The 16,945-nt window shown below is 22.2% G+C and overlaps 2 protein-coding genes across 5 annotated transcripts; one reads left to right on the plus strand and one right to left on the minus strand.

The window, feature by feature from the left end:
* Window positions 1–81: 81 nt before the first annotated feature.
* On the minus strand, window positions 82–12,551 carry LOC122497837 (twisted gastrulation protein homolog 1-like). Of its 4 annotated transcripts, XM_043605178.1 has the most exons (8): window positions 12,110–12,551; window positions 11,108–11,239; window positions 8,670–8,861; window positions 8,167–8,306; window positions 7,472–7,770; window positions 3,700–3,936; window positions 3,376–3,582; window positions 82–977 (listed from the first exon to the last, which is right to left on the minus strand). In XM_043605178.1, exons 6-8 carry the CDS (start codon window positions 3,917–3,919, stop codon window positions 670–672), a joined length of 735 nt encoding a protein of 244 aa, XP_043461113.1. In that variant the 5' UTR covers window positions 3,920–3,936; window positions 7,472–7,770; window positions 8,167–8,306; window positions 8,670–8,861; window positions 11,108–11,239; window positions 12,110–12,551; the 3' UTR covers window positions 82–669. The 4 variants fall into 4 exon arrangements, with proteins under 4 accessions (XP_043461113.1, XP_043461114.1, XP_043461112.1 ...); XM_043605179.1 differs by lacking the exon at window positions 11,108–11,239 and having other exon boundaries at window positions 8,681–8,861; XM_043605177.1 differs by lacking the exon at window positions 11,108–11,239.
* Window positions 12,552–12,932: 381 nt separating this feature from the next.
* Window positions 12,933–16,832, plus strand: LOC122497838 (protein OPI10 homolog). The gene is made up of 3 exons (XM_043605181.1): window positions 12,933–13,266; window positions 13,585–13,714; window positions 16,152–16,832. The coding sequence occupies exons 1-3, from the start codon at window positions 13,237–13,239 to the stop codon at window positions 16,580–16,582; spliced, it is 591 nt and encodes a 196-aa protein (XP_043461116.1). The 5' UTR covers window positions 12,933–13,236; the 3' UTR covers window positions 16,583–16,832.
* The last annotated feature ends 113 nt before the right edge of the window (window positions 16,833–16,945 follow it).

Here is a 16,945-nt window from a genome sequence, read left to right on the forward strand (position 1 = left end):
GATTAATAGACACCCTGTTATTTTTAACCACTATAAATAAATGATGAAAATAATGTTTCTTCCGAAAAACAAGAAATAGTGTCATATGTACAATTTTTTATTTAATTTTTTTATGGCACAGTGCGATAATGATGTATTTTGCTCTTAAATATCAACGTACGGAAAAATACATGTATAATTTTGCCTTAGATATTAAAAATAATCATGATAAAAATATACGAACTAACTAATGCACAATAAAAGTGATCCTTAAGAATCGTTAAGTCTGGCCCTCCACACATATATTTTTTTAAGTTATTGTCATGATTAACTCGTTTTCTAATAATTTACAAGAATCTGTTTGATTTTTTTTTCCTATTTTTTTTTTTTTTGTTTCATCGAAACTTCGTCAAAGTTTTAAAAAAATATATTTAAAATGAATCTCAAACCAAAATCCAGCTTCGTTTTGATTCACTGACAATGAGTTTTTCTTTCTTTATTCACTGATTATCTTCTAATCGAAATTTACTTTTGTCGAAAATTGAATGTAAAATTTTTTTACATTCAATTTTTTGTTTTAAATAATTTGTTCGTTCCATAATACTTAAAATTATAAGATACTTTTAATTGACATAATTTTCCGAGATTCTTTTTTGAAAATCGAAAAAATTTTGGGATATTTTTTTTCTTTTAATCGAGTTCATCCTCGTTGAGTTCTTCCTCCTGTCCGTAGTCGTCATACTGATCCTTGAGATCGTCATCTTCTTTATCGAGGGGACAGTGAAGGCATCGTGATTCGTTAATTCCATAATTGATGCAGGTGTTTCCTATGCATTCGCAGCATCCGTCGTGAAACCAACGGAAGCTCGTTGCTCCCATACTTTGACATGAGGCTTTACATTTATTCCAAGAATTGCATTGCGCCATATAAGCAACTGTACAATTCACTGTCACCGTATTCGGCTTCTGGGGATGCTTGCTTTCCGTATCAATTGATTCTAAAAGAAAAATATCGAAATCAATTTATTTTTAATTCAGAAAAATCTTAATTTTCTAATAAAATAAATAAATAAAATTATTTTTTATTCAGAAAAATCCTAATTTTTCGCAAAAGGAAAATTGTATAATAATAATCGAGATATTCTCTGCCCTAATATTAGGTTAGTTTTTTTATTCAAATAATTGAATTCTGGTATAAATTTTTAATAAGAATTGATTTAATAAAAGAATTTCAGTTAAAATTTTAGAAAATATTTTAAGAATTTGAAGAATTACACTTTTATTTCTTAAAAATAATTAAATTTCAAAAGGTTTTGCATTGAAAGTATTTTGAAATTTTATTTTCTGGTGGACAAATAAAAAGCAAGAAGTATTCAAATACTTATTACACAAAAATTAATTAAATTTGAAAAATTTTATTTGGCAATTCTGAAAAAATTGTGATTTGAATTTTTTGAAAATAGTTTAATTTCCGAAAATAATTTTAAAAAATTGCCAAAATATGAAATTTTCTCAAATCTCATTAAAATAAATCTTATTTTCTTACTTTATTTATTTAAGAAACGAAATTAAAAAATTATTTTTAAATATTATTGTACTTTTTGAAGAATTGTAACTAAAAATTTTGGAAAATAATTAAATTTTACAAAAATGAATTCAATTTTTATCGTTGAATTCTAATTTCTAATTAAATAACTTCATTCATAAATAGATAAATTTCAAATGGTATTAATTTGAAATTTTTTAAAACTTCAATTTTGAATGAATTTAATTAGAAATTTTAAAGAACTTAGATTTTTGAAAAACAAAATTTACATTTTGGAGAAGTGACAAATGATTGCAAAAATTCAATTATGTTCAAAAGTTTAAGATTCTTGTCATAATTTCAATTCTCTTTATAAATAATGTAACTCTTCTTCGAAATTCAATTATTTTTAAAAAAATTTAATAAATTTCTTGCTAAAATTTCAATTATTTTTAAAAATGTTCCTCAATTTAATGATTTTCAATATCTACTATTTTAATAAAATTTTCCAAAAGAATTCAATTATTTAAAACAAATTTTCGATAAAATTCTACGAAAACGTTTAATTATTTTCATAAATAATAAAAATATCACAAGAATTCAATTATTTACAAATTTGTTATAAATTTCTTCGTAATAATTAAATTATTTTCATAAACTATACAATTTTTTTTACAGAGATTCAATTATTTTCGTAAATAATAAAATTCTTGTTAGGAATTCAATTATTTTCATAAATAATAAAACTCATCGCAGAATTTAATTTATTTTTAATTCTTAATCGAATTTCTCGAAAAATGTAATTATTATTAAAAATTTTATTAAAATTCGTCGAAAGAATTTAATAACTTAAAAATTTATTGATAAAATTCTTTATAAGAATTCAATTTTCAGAAACATTCAATTATTCAATAAATGAATTATTTTGTATTTAATTAATTGTAAAATAAAGAAATAAATAAATAATTGAATTTCATACTATACATTTAATTAACAATTCAGCAGAATTACTTTTTTTTTAAATTATTTCATTTTTTCATTTTCTAATATACAATTAATTGAAGAATTTTCAAATAAACGAAATTTCGTGTAAAATTGAATTGTAAACAAATAAATTTGACAATTATTAAAAATCTTTTTTAAAAAAATTTTAAAAATAATTGATTTTAAAGAAAAGTTTTAATTAAAAATTCTAAAAAATAATATTTGAATTGAATGGATGAAAATAATGTTCAAAAAGTTATTGAATTTTAAAATGCTTAAATTTGAAATTTTTGATAATCTTAATTCCTATATGGAAAAATAATAATGGTTAAATATTTATTTGAAATAAAAATTATTCATGTTTTCAAATAATTTTACAATTAAAGGAATTCGTAAAAAAATTGTAATAGAACATTTTTTTGAGTATCTAATAATTTTGAGAGTGAATCAGAAAAACAAAATTAAATTTCTGTAGCAACCCTGATTAAAATAAACAACAGTAAGTTTGTAAATATTTGTTTAACAAAAATTATATTGAAGTTTTGAATAATTTAATGTAGAAAATGTAAAAAAAATTAGATTTTTGAAAAATTGTAATTAAGAATTTTTTACAGCTAATTGAATTCTCGAAAGTGATTTAAAAGAAATAAGTAAAATTTTTTTCAAATTTTACTGAAATAAATTTTATATATGAAGGAATTTAATTTTATTACATTTAAAAATTGCTTTGAAATAAAATCGTATTTTTGGAAGAATTATATTATTTAAAAAAAAAAAAATAATAAATTTTGATTAAATTTGAAAGAGAAATGTTTTGTAAGTAAGAAGGGGCTGTAAAATATCACGCGCACTTATAGTTATGTTATTTAAAAAAAAAAAATACTCACGCATGTAATATTTGGGCTCGTGATCTTGTTTTGATTTAAACATTGTGACATTAAAATCTACTGGATATGTATAAGTGAGCCATCGTTTGTGAGGATCTGGATCTGCTGTGAGGGCGAGGAAAAGTCCCGGAACTGGCTCACTAAATTCCTCGACATGAGATTTTTTACTCAGAGGATTGTCTGTTACATTAGGTTTTGGACAGAGATCTGTAAAAATGTTGTTTATTAAAAAGTAAGAAGAAGAAAAAGAAGAAAAATGTCAAAAAATTTCAGAAATAAAATTTTGCAAATATTACTAAGAATCAAGAATACTGATAGACTTACCAACGCAAGAACAGCATTCATCGTAAAGATAGCTTAAACAATTAAAGCACTCCTTGCAGCAGGTACAGGTTACTAAATCACACTTGCAACTTCCTGTGAGCATACATTTACTAACTACACTGGCGCAAATTGCCTCATTACAAGCTTTCGAAAAGCTCGCGATTGTTAGAAAGACAATTGTCACGGCTCCCAGTCCAATTATTAATCGTGTTCTCGTCATCTTTTTTTCACCTGAAACTAAATAAACAATTCATAAAATATCGATTTTTTCTTTTCCATTTAATTTCTAAATTTTATAAAAATTAATAAAAATAATTTTTTGACATTAAAAAAAAATCATTTTAGTAGAATTTAAAAAAATCAAATTTAAAAAATTTCTTTTCCCTTTAATTTCTAAATTTTATTAAAATTAATAAAAATAATTTTATGAAATTAAAAAAAAAAACATTTTAGTAGAATTTAAAAAAATCAAATTTAAAATATTTGAAAAATTTGAAAATCAAATTTTACTAAAATTGAATTTAAAAAAATATGCTAGATTATTAGGAGGAGAAAATTATCATAAAGAACGGCGAATGAAAGTCAGAGAGCAATATATAATATTTGTCACGTAATATTGTAACTTTTATTAAAACGCGCTTAATTAAATCCATGATCTATTAATAACGTCCACAACCAACATCCTACGTTATTTAAATTAAATTATTATTGGAAAGGAAAATCACAACGACCTGCAATTTTATGCTTATTTATAAAATTCTATTTTTATAATGTGCTTTCTAAAAAAAGAAACTATTGCAATATTTTTCCATTGTGCTAAAGAGAAGAAATATTCAATTACAGGGAGTCTACTGAAAATATGACTTAAAATTCCAGGACATTTTCAGGACATTCCAGGACAGATTTCTTATTTTTCCACGACATTTATATGTGTAACAGGGTTGCCACAAGTCAGGGAAGTCAAGGAATTCAGGGAAAAGTCAAGAATTTTTACTAAAAGTACTGGAAAAAATTTAATTTTTAGAATTTATAGGAAAATTCTGAATTTTAGTGTATTTTTTGTTTGCCTTATAAACTATAAAATTGCCAAGAATTCTAATACAAACCCTTCAATTTTTTCTATTTTTAACAATAATTTCTTTTTAAATAACTTTTAAATAACTTCGGATAAATTCAATTATGTTAAAAAATTTTTTTAAATTCTCGTCAAAATTTCAATTATCTTTATAAATAATAAAATTCTTCTTTAAAATTCAATTATTTTCAAAAAATTTAATAAAATTCTTGACAAAATTTCAATTATTTTTAAAAATTTTCCTCATTTCGATTATTTTTTATATCTACTATTTTAATAAAATTTTCCAAAAAAATTCTATTATTTAAACAAAATTTTAATAAAAATTTAACAGGAATTCAATTACTTATCAATTTCTTTTATAAATTTCTTCACATTAATTCAATTATTTTAAATTTTTTAATGAAAATTCTCGATATAATTCAAATATTTAAAGAAAATTGAAAAAAATAGTCTAAGAAATTCAATTATTTCGAAAAATTTAAATAAAATTCTTTTAATAATTCTATTATTTAAAAAAATGTTGACAAAATTCTTTGCAAGATTTAGTTCATTAAATTGCAATTTTAATAAAATTTTACTATACAATTCAATTGTTTTCAATACATTTCTTCTTAAGAATTCAATTATTTTCACAAATAAATTTTTTATGGGAATTCAATTATTTAAAAGAATTTGAATAAAATTCTTCTCTAGAAATCAATTATTTTCTTTCTTGAGAATTCAATTATTTTTAAAAATTTTGATAAAATACTATATAAATTTCAAAAATTATAATAAAATCAGTCATAGAATATAATTATTTTCGTAAAATACAACATTTTTTCTAGAAATACAATTATTGACAAAAATGCTTATAAAACTCTTCGAAACAATTCAATTATTTTTATAAAAAATAAAATTCTTCTAAGCAATTTAATTATTTAAGAAATTTTAATAAAATTCTTCCCAAGAAATCAATTTTTTTTTTTAAATAAACATTTTTACAGGAATTTAATTATTTAATAGATAGAAAATTGCATTTTTACAATTTTTTTTACAATTTTTTTTTAAATTTGCCGAAAGAATTCAATTGTTATTAAAAATTTTGATAAAATTCTTCATAAAAATTCAATTTTAAAAAACATGCAATTACTGAATAAATTATTTATTTTTGTATTTAAATAATTGAATTGAAAATTTTAAATTATAATTGAATATTAAAAACATTATAGCGTGAATTTTTAGAAATAATTGAACTTTGAAAAGGGTTAAAAATTAAAATCTTTGTAAATTTGAATTTTTAGTTTCAATATTTGTAAATTTTAGTTAAAAACACTAAAAAAAATTTGAATTTTAGAAAAGTTTCAAATAATTGCAAAAATTCAATTATTTTCAAAAATAATAAAATTCTTCGCAGAAATGCAATTATATTCAAAAAATCCTTGGCGAAATTTCAATTATTTGCAAAAAAATTTTCCTAAATTCAATGACAATCAATATCTATTATTTTAATAAAATTTTCCAAAAGAATTCAATTATTTAAAAAAAATTTTATTAAAATTCTACGCAAACGTTGAATTATTTTCATAAATAATAAAATAATTTCACAGAAATTCTATTATTTACAAATTTTTTTATAAATTTCTTCGCAATAATTCAATTATTTTCATAAATAATCAAACTCATCGCAGAATTTCAATTATTTTTAGTACAATTTTAATCGAATACCTCGAAAAATGTAATTATTTTTAAAAATTTTATTAAAATTCGTCAAAAGAATTCAATTATTTAAAAATTTATTGATAAAATTCTTTATGAGAATTCAATTTTGCGAAATATGAAATTATTCATTAAATTATTTTTTTTATTTAAATAATTGAATTCTTGTAGAATTTTCTAATAGAAAACTATTTTTAAGAAAACGGGAAATTTTATTCGCTAAAATTAAGAATTTTTCCAATTTTCCAAATTCTGAATGATCAACGACTAATTTTTGAGATTAAAATAATAATATTGAATGAAGTCAAGAGAGTAGATTGAAATCAGGATTGAAATGTAGTTATAGTTGTTAGCCAGGCGTTTGCACAGCCTCGCCTCATTCTGCCCTCAGGCAATTGAATAACTTTAAACAACAGAGAGACTTAACATTCACCAATATTTACACGTGGCTTTGCACTTGCTTTATACTTCATATTTTTCCATTCTAGAAAATATAGTGTCAAGATTTATTTCGTAAGTACGTGAAAATACCTTCGAATTTATAAAAAAAATCTTTCAAATCCAAATCTTTATTATTTCAAAAATGAAATATTGAAAATCAACTAACGAAAGATTTCTATACTCTAAATTCTAATTCTAAATTCTATATTCTATATTCTAAATTCTATATTTACAGAGACGTGAGTTTTCTATCGAGATAATGTCAACAAAGCTCGTATGCTAATTTTGCGAGTCAATATTATATAGATTTCCAAGATGAAAATGAAACGCAAATGGCTTTAGCTTACGAATAAATTCAAATTTGATTTTTTTTTTTTAGATAAAACTATAGAATAGAATTTTTTTGTTTGTATTTATTATTTTTTCTTTGTTTATAGTCTCGCGTTGTCGGGATTTTCAGAAATACACTTGATAAAAATTTGTCGCTTGATTATTAAGAAATATTCTCGCGAAAAAAAAATTATAAATTCTAGTTGTCGAATAAAAAATATTTACCTGGCTCTCTCTCTTCCTCTCGCTCTCTCCCTTTGCCCCCTTCACAAAAGAGTATTTCCACGCACGTATGGCGGTCCCTTTTACGCCGGAGAAACTATTTTAAGAGCGTGGCAACCGGTTCCAGTTGCCATAGGACACATTTCGATGTTGAATTTTTTTTTATTCAAAAGAAGGGTGCCAAAAAATTTTTTTAATCCAAGTATAACTTTCAATGAAATAATCACAGTTCTTGGTAAAGATTCTGGATCCTCTCACTCTCCTCTCGTTGAGATCTCTTCTGGAGAACGCACAATCGATTTCTGAAAAATGACGTAGTTTCACTTTAATTTCTTTATGCTCTTTTTCTCAAGTGAGAAAAATGTTGAAAAATCAATCTCTTTCAATATTTTAGAAGAATTATTTTTTTTTGAGAAATTCGATGCCTGTTTTTTTTATCGATTTCGCGGGGAGAAAACGAACAGGATCGAGGAGGAGCGACTCTCTTGGACTGAATTAAGGAAGAACGTGGAGCTAGGACCCATGAAGAAGAATGAGGAGTAGGAGAAGGAGAGCTGAGAGGAAGAGGAGGTGGTTTGGTTCTGCTGCTGCTGTTTCTGATCTCTGCAAAATTCTCGGAGAAGGAGAAAATCTAGTGATCAGGAGAGGTAGAACTGCTTGAGACAGGTTTTCGATTTTTTCCAGCTTTTTGTCTTTACCTGCGTTACTGCTGCTGCTGTTGCATTTATCCTTCCCGTCGAAATCACCCGCGAGCGAGAGTCCTTCCTCGGAATCGAAAATCACCACAGGAATTTAATTAATGGAGTAAAAATCCTTAAATTTTCTCGCTCCACCGAAACTGAAAAAAATTGAATGACAAATTTAGAAAAAGAAAAGTATTTCCAAAAATATTTAGTTTTCTAAATATTTTTGGAAATACTTTTTTAATATAAATTAAAAAATATAGTTTAAATTAAAATTAAACAATTAAAATTCAACAATACGATTCAAAGTTTAAAAATACAATGACAATAAAAAAATACAATTAAAAGTACAATTCGAATTTAAAACAAAAAATTACAAAATTGAAAAGTATGAAAAGTACTCAAAGAGCGAATCCTAATGAATTAATTTCAACATTTGTTAATAGAGTTACATTTTTTTACTATTTGCTCGTGAACTGGAGTCATGTGAATGAAAGATGAATTGAGCGTTTACAAACCTCTCATTTACCTCCTACTGCAATCAACGACATTTAAGCCGTTTAAAGCACTAAGTTGCTTCCGCTATTATCACGCGTGCTGTGTCTCCAAGTATTGTTTTCTCAATATATTACCAGTCCCAACCAATTATAACAGTTATCTGAATTTTTTTCTCTTCTTCTTCATCAAATCAACTGCATTTAAAGAAACATCTGCAAAAAAAGTTCATAAATAATAATTTAATAATTTTCATAAATAATTTCAATTAATTTAATTAATTGAACAATTTATAAATAATGATCTATTTCTTATTGTATTTACAGGCATCACAGTATTTTTTTTCCTCAAAAAAAGGTGAAAAGGGAAATTTTTTTTTCCTCAAAAAGGGGACAAAAATTTATTTTTTTATACAACTTGCATATATTCAAATTTGTTATCATATAATTGAATTCTTGCGACGAATTTTATTAAAATTGGTAAAATAATTGAAATTTGACGTAGTATTTTATTAAAATTTTTTTTTAATTGAATTCCTGTGGAAAATTTTATTTTTTAAAGAATTAACTTCTTTGGAAGAATTTTATTAAAATTTAGTATTTATGAAAATAATTGAATTTTGGAGAAGAATTTTATTACTTTTAAAGATAATTAAAATTTTGAAGAGATTTTTAAAAAATTTTTAAACATAATTGAATTTATGCAACGAATTTTATTAAAAAATTTTTAAATAATTGAAAATTTTAATTGAAATTCACTTTTAAATTAATTTCTATTAAAAAAATTCTACGAGAGTTCAATTATTTAAATACAAAAATGAAAAAATTATTAAATAAATAAATGTTTCTACAAATTGAATTCTCATAAAGAATTTTATCAAAATTTTTAAAACTGATAGAAATCTTTCGCCGAATTTAAAAAAAAAAATTTAGAATAAATGCAATTTTCTATCATTTTATTTAAAATTATATAAAAAATAATTGAAATTCTGCGATAAGTTTTGCTATTTATGAAAATAATTGAATTCTTGGAACGAATTTAATTAAAAATTTTTAAATAATTGACAATTTCAACTCAAATTCACATTTAAATCAATTTCTATTAGAAAATTCTACGAGAATTCAATTATTTAAATACAAAAATAAATAATTTATTGAATAATTGAATGTTTCTTAAAAACCAATTTCCATAAAGAATGTTATCAATAAATTTTTAAATAATTGAATTCTTTTGACGAATTTTAATAAAATTTTTTAAAATAATTACATTTTTCGAGGAATCTGATTAAAATTGAAATTCTGTGATGAGTTTGATTATTTACGAGAATAATTGAATTATTGTGAAGAAATTTATAAAACAAATTTGTAAATCATAGAATTCCTGTAAAATAATTTTATTATCTATGAAAATAATTAAACGTTTGCGTAGAATTTTAATAAAATTCTTTTTAAATAATTGAATTCTTTTGGAAAATTTTATTAAAATAGATATTGATTATTATTAAATGTAGGAAAATTTTTGCAAATATGTAATTGAAATTTTGCCAAGAATTTTATTAAAATTTTTGAAAAAAATTGAATTTCGAAGAAGAATTTTATTATTTATAAAGAGAATTGAAAGTTTGACGAGAATTTCTTTAAATTTTTGAATATAATTGAATTTCTGCGAAGAATTTTTTTTATTTTTGAAAATAATTGAATTTTTGCAATTATTTGAAACTTCTCTAAAATTCGAAATTTTTTTAGTGTTTTTAACTAAAATTCCTCGTTAATTTATTTATTTTTAATAATTAATGAAATATACATTAAAAATTTGACTAATTTCAGAATAATTTAAGTTTTGAAAATTTTTCCAAAAATTTAAGTTCTTTAGAATTTCCAATAAAATTCATTTAAAATTGAAATTTTATGAAATTTGAAATTAAAATCTTTTCAAGTTCATCTATTTATGAAAATTTTAAACGAAACTATTTAAAAAATTAATTTAATTTTTAAATGTATAAATAAAATTTTATTTATTATTCATTAAATAATTTCAAAGTTAGAATTTTATGATAGTTCTTCAAGAATTGAGTTAAAAAAGGAAATTATTGTCAGAAATGGAAAAAATTGAAGGTTTTGTATTAGAATTTTTGCTTTTCTAGAAAAAACTATAATAATAATAATATTTTAATTATTTGAATGATAAGTAATTATTTTTCCTTATTTTTTATTAGAAAAAGGTGAAAAAGGTGCCAAATCGTCAAAAAAAAAGGTATTTAAAAAAAAGAATTATAAGTCTTAAAAAAAAGTTAAATTCAAAAAAAAAATTTTTATATTCAATTTTCAGTTTTTTAAATTTGTTTATTTGATTTAGTCATAATCGTGACATTTGAGTATTAACTCTTTGGGGGAAAAAAACGAGGAAGAATATTATAAGATTGTGCTCCAAGGGAGGTCGTTAGCAAGAAAAAAAAATTAACCATTTGTCCGAATCCTGAGTCAGAGAGATGGGTCAATCAGATAATGAGAATATTTTGCCGGTTGGAGCATTGTTTAAATGTAACTGGTCCAAGGGAGTCTGTAGACACAGGTATATATTCTCAACAGCCCACCTTGAAGAAGGTAAAAATTTTTAAGTACCAATTTTGTTTAGGGTCGAGCGGAAACGAAGGAATGTCTAAATCATATAAGTGGTCCAGCCGGTCACAAAACATTAATATTTTCGTTTTTTTCTTTTTCAAAATTACTTTCTAAGATCATTCAAATTTTTTTCTCTATTAAAAAAAGCAATAGCACTTGTAAAACAAGTAAAATAATTTTTTTTAAAGCAATTGACAAAAGAAATAAGAGAAAAGTAGATAATTAATTTTTATTTTTAGAAAATAATATAGAAATCTTTAATTTAGAGTTCGATGCACATGGAAAAAATCTTTATTCTTCAATTTATAGAATGAATTTTTTAAAATTAAATTTCTCTTCGTATTTCAATTTTATTCTTCATTTTTTTCCCCGAATTAATTTTTAACTATTGTGATACTAGTTATTAAAAATCTTGTCAATTATGACATTAAGCAATTAAATTTACAGAAGCTAAATAAATAAAAAAGATAAATAAAATTAATAAACTAAATAAATAAAATTATTAAACAATAAAAATAAATCAAAAAATTAGAATTTAGTGTTATATAATAAATATTTTTTATTGATTTATTATTAGACTTCGTGAATAAAGCAAATCTATCAAATCTACGAAAAGACGTAAAATTTCAATTTCTCAAGTTTGGCAAATATTGGCACAAATTCTACAAATCTCTGGCTTTCATCCAATAATAACATACACAATAATTATATAATTTCAATAAATAAAAGTATAATTTTAAATGAAAAAAGAAACAGAAATAAACCATTTTCCCATACATGTAAATTTACCTTTAAAAAATTAAATAAAAATTAAAAGAAGTAGGAAAAAAATTATATATTACCTGATTTTTTTAACACATTTGTTCATTAAACTTTTTGCAACATAAAAAATGCCGTTGTCCTCAATTAAAAAGTAAATAAATTATTCTTCAAGAAGAAATATCTTAATTGTCGACAAACTTATTTTAATTAAAATAATAAAATGCTTCACTAATAGATTGTAAAAAAAATAATTTTTTCATTAATTTTCAACATTATTTATTGATTTTTCGTCACTTCTTATAACCGAGATTATTGCTTTGTTTACATTTTTCTAACCTAAAAAAAAATTTGATGACAACTGTCATGCACTAATTTTCGGTTTTTTAAACTGACTTTTTCGGAAATATTCCGTTAGGAGCAGCACTGAGCTCGAGAAAAAGGCGCGAATTAATTTGAAACAATTAATATTATTTCTGAAATTTTATTTTCAAGTAATTTTTAAGACAATAATTTACAAAAAATGAAACAGTTTAGGATGCTCCCAGAATAAGAGAAATGAATCGTCTTCAAGACAATTTGATGCGCAGTAGCCGGAAAATACTGCAAAATGCTTTGCATGTACGCGCATCTCATTTTAAATTGAAAATCATTTTCAAGAGACGATTTTAGAAGCAGTCGAAAGAAAAGTTAATATTTATAAATATATCGTAAAGATTGCAGACAATAAATAGTTAAATAAATACGCATATAGCAATTATAAGCAATTACCGACGACCCCGACGACAATAATGTAGCACAAGAAAAATATTTCTAGGTTAACACACCAGATGGAGTAAATGCGCCATTTCCGGTTTCTTCCATTTTTTTCTCATTTCCTCTTTTACCCGGTGAACTAACCTTTATTTTCCATTGTTGTGAAAGTACGTTATACGTTTTTTTGCATTGCGTATATGTATTGATAAAGCACGATTTGTATAGTTATTTCTCTTTTTCATAAATAAGAAGTACATTAAATTTTTAATTTTCCCTTCTCCTTTAATTAAATTTTGTAGGTTATACATTTAAACAGTTGATAAACGTCAGAAACTTATAATAAAAATTGAGATTTAAAAACATTAAATTGAGGTTAATAATTTCGTAGATCGTTCCGGAAATTTCTTCATAAATTTGCAAAATATAATGTTCTGAAAAAATATTTTTTTTAAAAATGTTGGGTTTAATTTGCTCTGGGCGTTTGGTGAGTATAACTAGAAGAATTTATTTTTTAATTACAATGTTAAAATTGTTAAAATGTTTTTAATTTAATCGATTTTAGTTATTTATTAATTCTACAATAAATCCAAGTTTTTGCAAATCTAAAAAAACGGTCAACTTTATTTTACCTTTTAAAAAACGAATTTTTTAAATTAAAATTTTGAATTTGAATAAAGACTCGAATGATTTAAAATCATTCTATTGGATAAATGACCGTTCGAGTTTTTATTTACAATTATAGCAATTAGTATAATTAAAAATATATTATTAATTAAATTATTAAAGAGTATTTAATTTACAGGTCCAAACTAACTTCGAACAAGTTTCTGAGACAAAATTACTTTTCACCGTTCCTGATGCTGACGATATTAATCACATTGTCTTATTCCTAGTAGGAACTATTCCTTTTCCGGATAATATGGCTGGAGCAGGTAAAGTACAATTAATTTATTTTTTTTGTAATTTATACAAAAATCAGGGTTGCCACAGGTCAGGGAAATCAGGGAATTCTGGGAAAAGTCAGGGAAAATAGAATTTGTCAAGGAAATCGGGAAAAAGTCAGGGATTTTCATTAAAATAAATTTTTCCACATGAATTCAATAAGAAATTTAATAAAATACTACGTCAAATTTCAATTATTTTACAAATTTTAATCAAATTCGTTGCAAGAATTCAATTAATTTCATAAATATAACAAAACTTGTCCCAGAATTTCAATTATTTTTTATATAATTTTTAATAAAATGATAGAAAATTGCATTTATTGTAAAAAATTTTTTTTTAAATTCGCCGAAAGATTTCTATTATTTTTAAAAATTTTGATAAAATTCTTTATAAGAATTCAATTTTGAGAAATATTTATTTATTCAATAATTTTTTCATTTATTGGATTTAAATAATTGAATTCTCGTAGAATTTTCTAATAAAAATTTATTTTAATATGATTTTCAGTTAAAATTTAAGATAATACTTGAATTTTAAAAGCATTTTGGCTTAATAATTGTATTTTCATATATTATTTAATTATTTTCATAAATAAAATTTGTTACAGGGATTCAATTATTTTCATAAATAATCAAACTCATCGCAGAATTTCAATTATTTTTAATACAATTTTAATCAAATTCCTTGAAAAATGTAGCAATTCTTAAAAATTTTATTAAAATTCGTCAAAAAAATTTAATTATTTAAAACTTTGTTGATAAAATTCGTTATGAGAATTTAATTTTAAGAAACATTCAATCATTCAATAATTTTTTCATTTTTTTATTTAAATAATTGAATTCTCGTAGAATTTTCTAATAAAAATTGATTTTAAAAAGAATTTCAGTTAAAATTTTAGATAATATAATTGAATTTTAAAAGCATTTTAGCGTGAATTTTTAGAAATAATTTTATTTTAAAAAAGGTTAATTGAATTGTTTTAAAAATTATTTTAAGATTTTATTTTCTAAATATTTAATTGAAGAATTTCCGAATAATTAAAATTTATTCGTAAAATTGAATTGTAAATTATTTCGAAGAATTTATTAAAATTTTAGAAAATTAATGAATTTTTATGCTAATATTTGAAAATGTAAATTCACCCGAGGAATTCAATTAAAATTGTTTTGAAATTAATTGAATTTCTGCAAAGAATTTTACTATTTATAAAATTAATAGAATTCTTGCGCAGAATTTTACTATTTATAAAAATAATTGTATTTTTTCGAAGGATTTATTAAAATTTTAGAAAAAAATTGAACTTTTTCTAAATGTGTTAAAATTTTTTTAAAAAATTGAATTCTTCCGAGGAATTCAATTAAAATTGTTTTGAAAATAATTGTATTTTTGTGAAGATTTTATTAAAATTTTTGAAAATATGAACAGCAATAGTTAATTTTTGTACTTAATAAGTGAATTTTTTAAATTTTGATTATGAAATTATTTAAAAACTGTATATTTGAGAATAAAAATTTTTGTAATTTGCATAACAATAATAAATTGATTATCTCATTTTGCGAGCATAACATTTGCTATTTAAATAAAAATAATTGATATAATTGTTCATTTATTTTTTTCGAAGAGTTTTAATAAAATTTTTGAAATTAATTACATTTTTCGAAGAATTTACTTAAAATTTGATTGAATCATTTTAACTCAATTATTATTTTATAGAATTTTAAATTATCTTTTAGAAAATAATAATTGAATTCCTTAAAAAAAATATATTGTTTATAAAAATAAATGAAATCCTTTGAAGAATTTTATTATTTATGAAAATAATTAAATTCTTGTAACGAATTTTATTACATTTTTTTAAAAAAATTAAATTCTTTTGAAAAATTTTAAATAGTAGATTTTGAAAACATTTGAATTTTAACGAAGAATTTCATTATTTGTGAAATGTAACTGAATTCTTGCAAAAAATGTTTGAAAATAATTTAAATCCCAGGAAAATTTTATTATTTATAATAATTGAATACTTACAACGAATTTTATTACAATTTTTTAAATAATTGAATTGATGTGAAAAAGTGTATTTAGTATTATAATTATAAAAATACTTGAATTCTTGCGAAGGATTTTATTTAAACTTTTGTAAATAATTAAAATTTTTTTCTGAAAAATTGTATTCAAGTTTAAATTATTATAAAATAGGAAGATATTGAGAACTCCGAGTCAAAGATTTGGAAAATTTTTTTGAGTATCTAATAATTTCTAGAGTGAATCAGAATATTTTTCAGGGTCAGGAAAAAAGTGAAAATTTTATTTGGGAATCAGGAAAAAGTCGAGGAAAAAGAAAATTAATTTTATGGTGGCAACCCTGAAAAATAAATTTCTACAAAAAGAAGAGAAAATTTGATAAATTATATTTTCTCTCTACAGTTTACTTTAGCTGGCCCGATCCAAATGCTCCTCCAAATTGGCAATTTTTAGGATACATTTCCAATTCAAAGCCATCGGCAATTTTTAGAATATCCAACTTAAAGAAAAATGACGAATTCGAAAATCAGAATTTAAGTATTTTCGGAATGGGAAAAATTTCTCACGTTGCACAAGTTGGAATTTCAGTTGAACCATTGGCGGCAGTTGAACAACAAGCGGCTGCACTCCACGATCAACAGACAAATACATTTATTGAATTCGCTCAAAAAACGCTGTCAAACTTTGTAAATTATGTCTCAAGTTTCTCAACAACACAAACTCAAATGCTTCCAAATTTAACAGAAAATTACGTTCCACTTTCAACAATTCAAACATGGTACGAAAGGTTTGAGAGACGATTGCAGCAAAATCCAAATTTTTGGAAAACATAACTAAAATTGCATTCTACTTACAAAAGAAAAAATTGGAATCAGTTGCTAATATAATTTTTACATTTACAAAAAAAATGAATAAAAATTCAGTGATGTAATTAATATCCTTACTGATTTCAACAGATTTACATACTGTCTTTTATTATACTGGAATAGTATGTTCTTTATATACAATTTTTCGTATTTTTTTTTATATCCAATGGATAATAAATGTAAGTTTTCATTTATAAAACATTTTTATCAATTCAAATTTAGTAAATTACTCATACCTATATTTTTTTTCGTGAGAACATTTCTAGTAAGTTAGTAACTTTAAAATTATTACATTTTGCATTTTATTTGGTTATTTCTTTTAAAGGGAGC

This window comes from Leptopilina heterotoma, unplaced genomic scaffold, assembly GCF_015476425.1.
Source record: "Leptopilina heterotoma isolate Lh14 unplaced genomic scaffold, ASM1547642v1 Lhet_14, whole genome shotgun sequence".
Lineage (NCBI taxonomy): Eukaryota > Metazoa > Arthropoda > Insecta > Hymenoptera > Figitidae > Leptopilina > Leptopilina heterotoma.

Coding starts and splice junctions, on each gene's coding strand:
- LOC122497837 (XM_043605179.1), bottom strand. CDS start 3,919: ATGACGAGAACACGATTAATAATTGGACTGGGAGCCGTGACAATTGTC. Junction 3,583..3,699: donor TGAATGCTGTTCTTGCGTTG/GTAAGTCTATCA, acceptor ACATTTTTACAG/ATCTCTGTCCAAAACCTAAT. Junction 978..3,375: donor CGAGCCCAAATATTACATGC/GTGAGTATTTTT, acceptor TTTTTCTTTTAG/AATCAATTGATACGGAAAGC.
- LOC122497838 (XM_043605181.1), top strand. CDS start 13,237: ATGTTGGGTTTAATTTGCTCTGGGCGTTTG. Junction 13,267..13,584: donor TAATTTGCTCTGGGCGTTTG/GTGAGTATAACT, acceptor TTTAATTTACAG/GTCCAAACTAACTTCGAACA. Junction 13,715..16,151: donor GGATAATATGGCTGGAGCAG/GTAAAGTACAAT, acceptor TTCTCTCTACAG/TTTACTTTAGCTGGCCCGAT.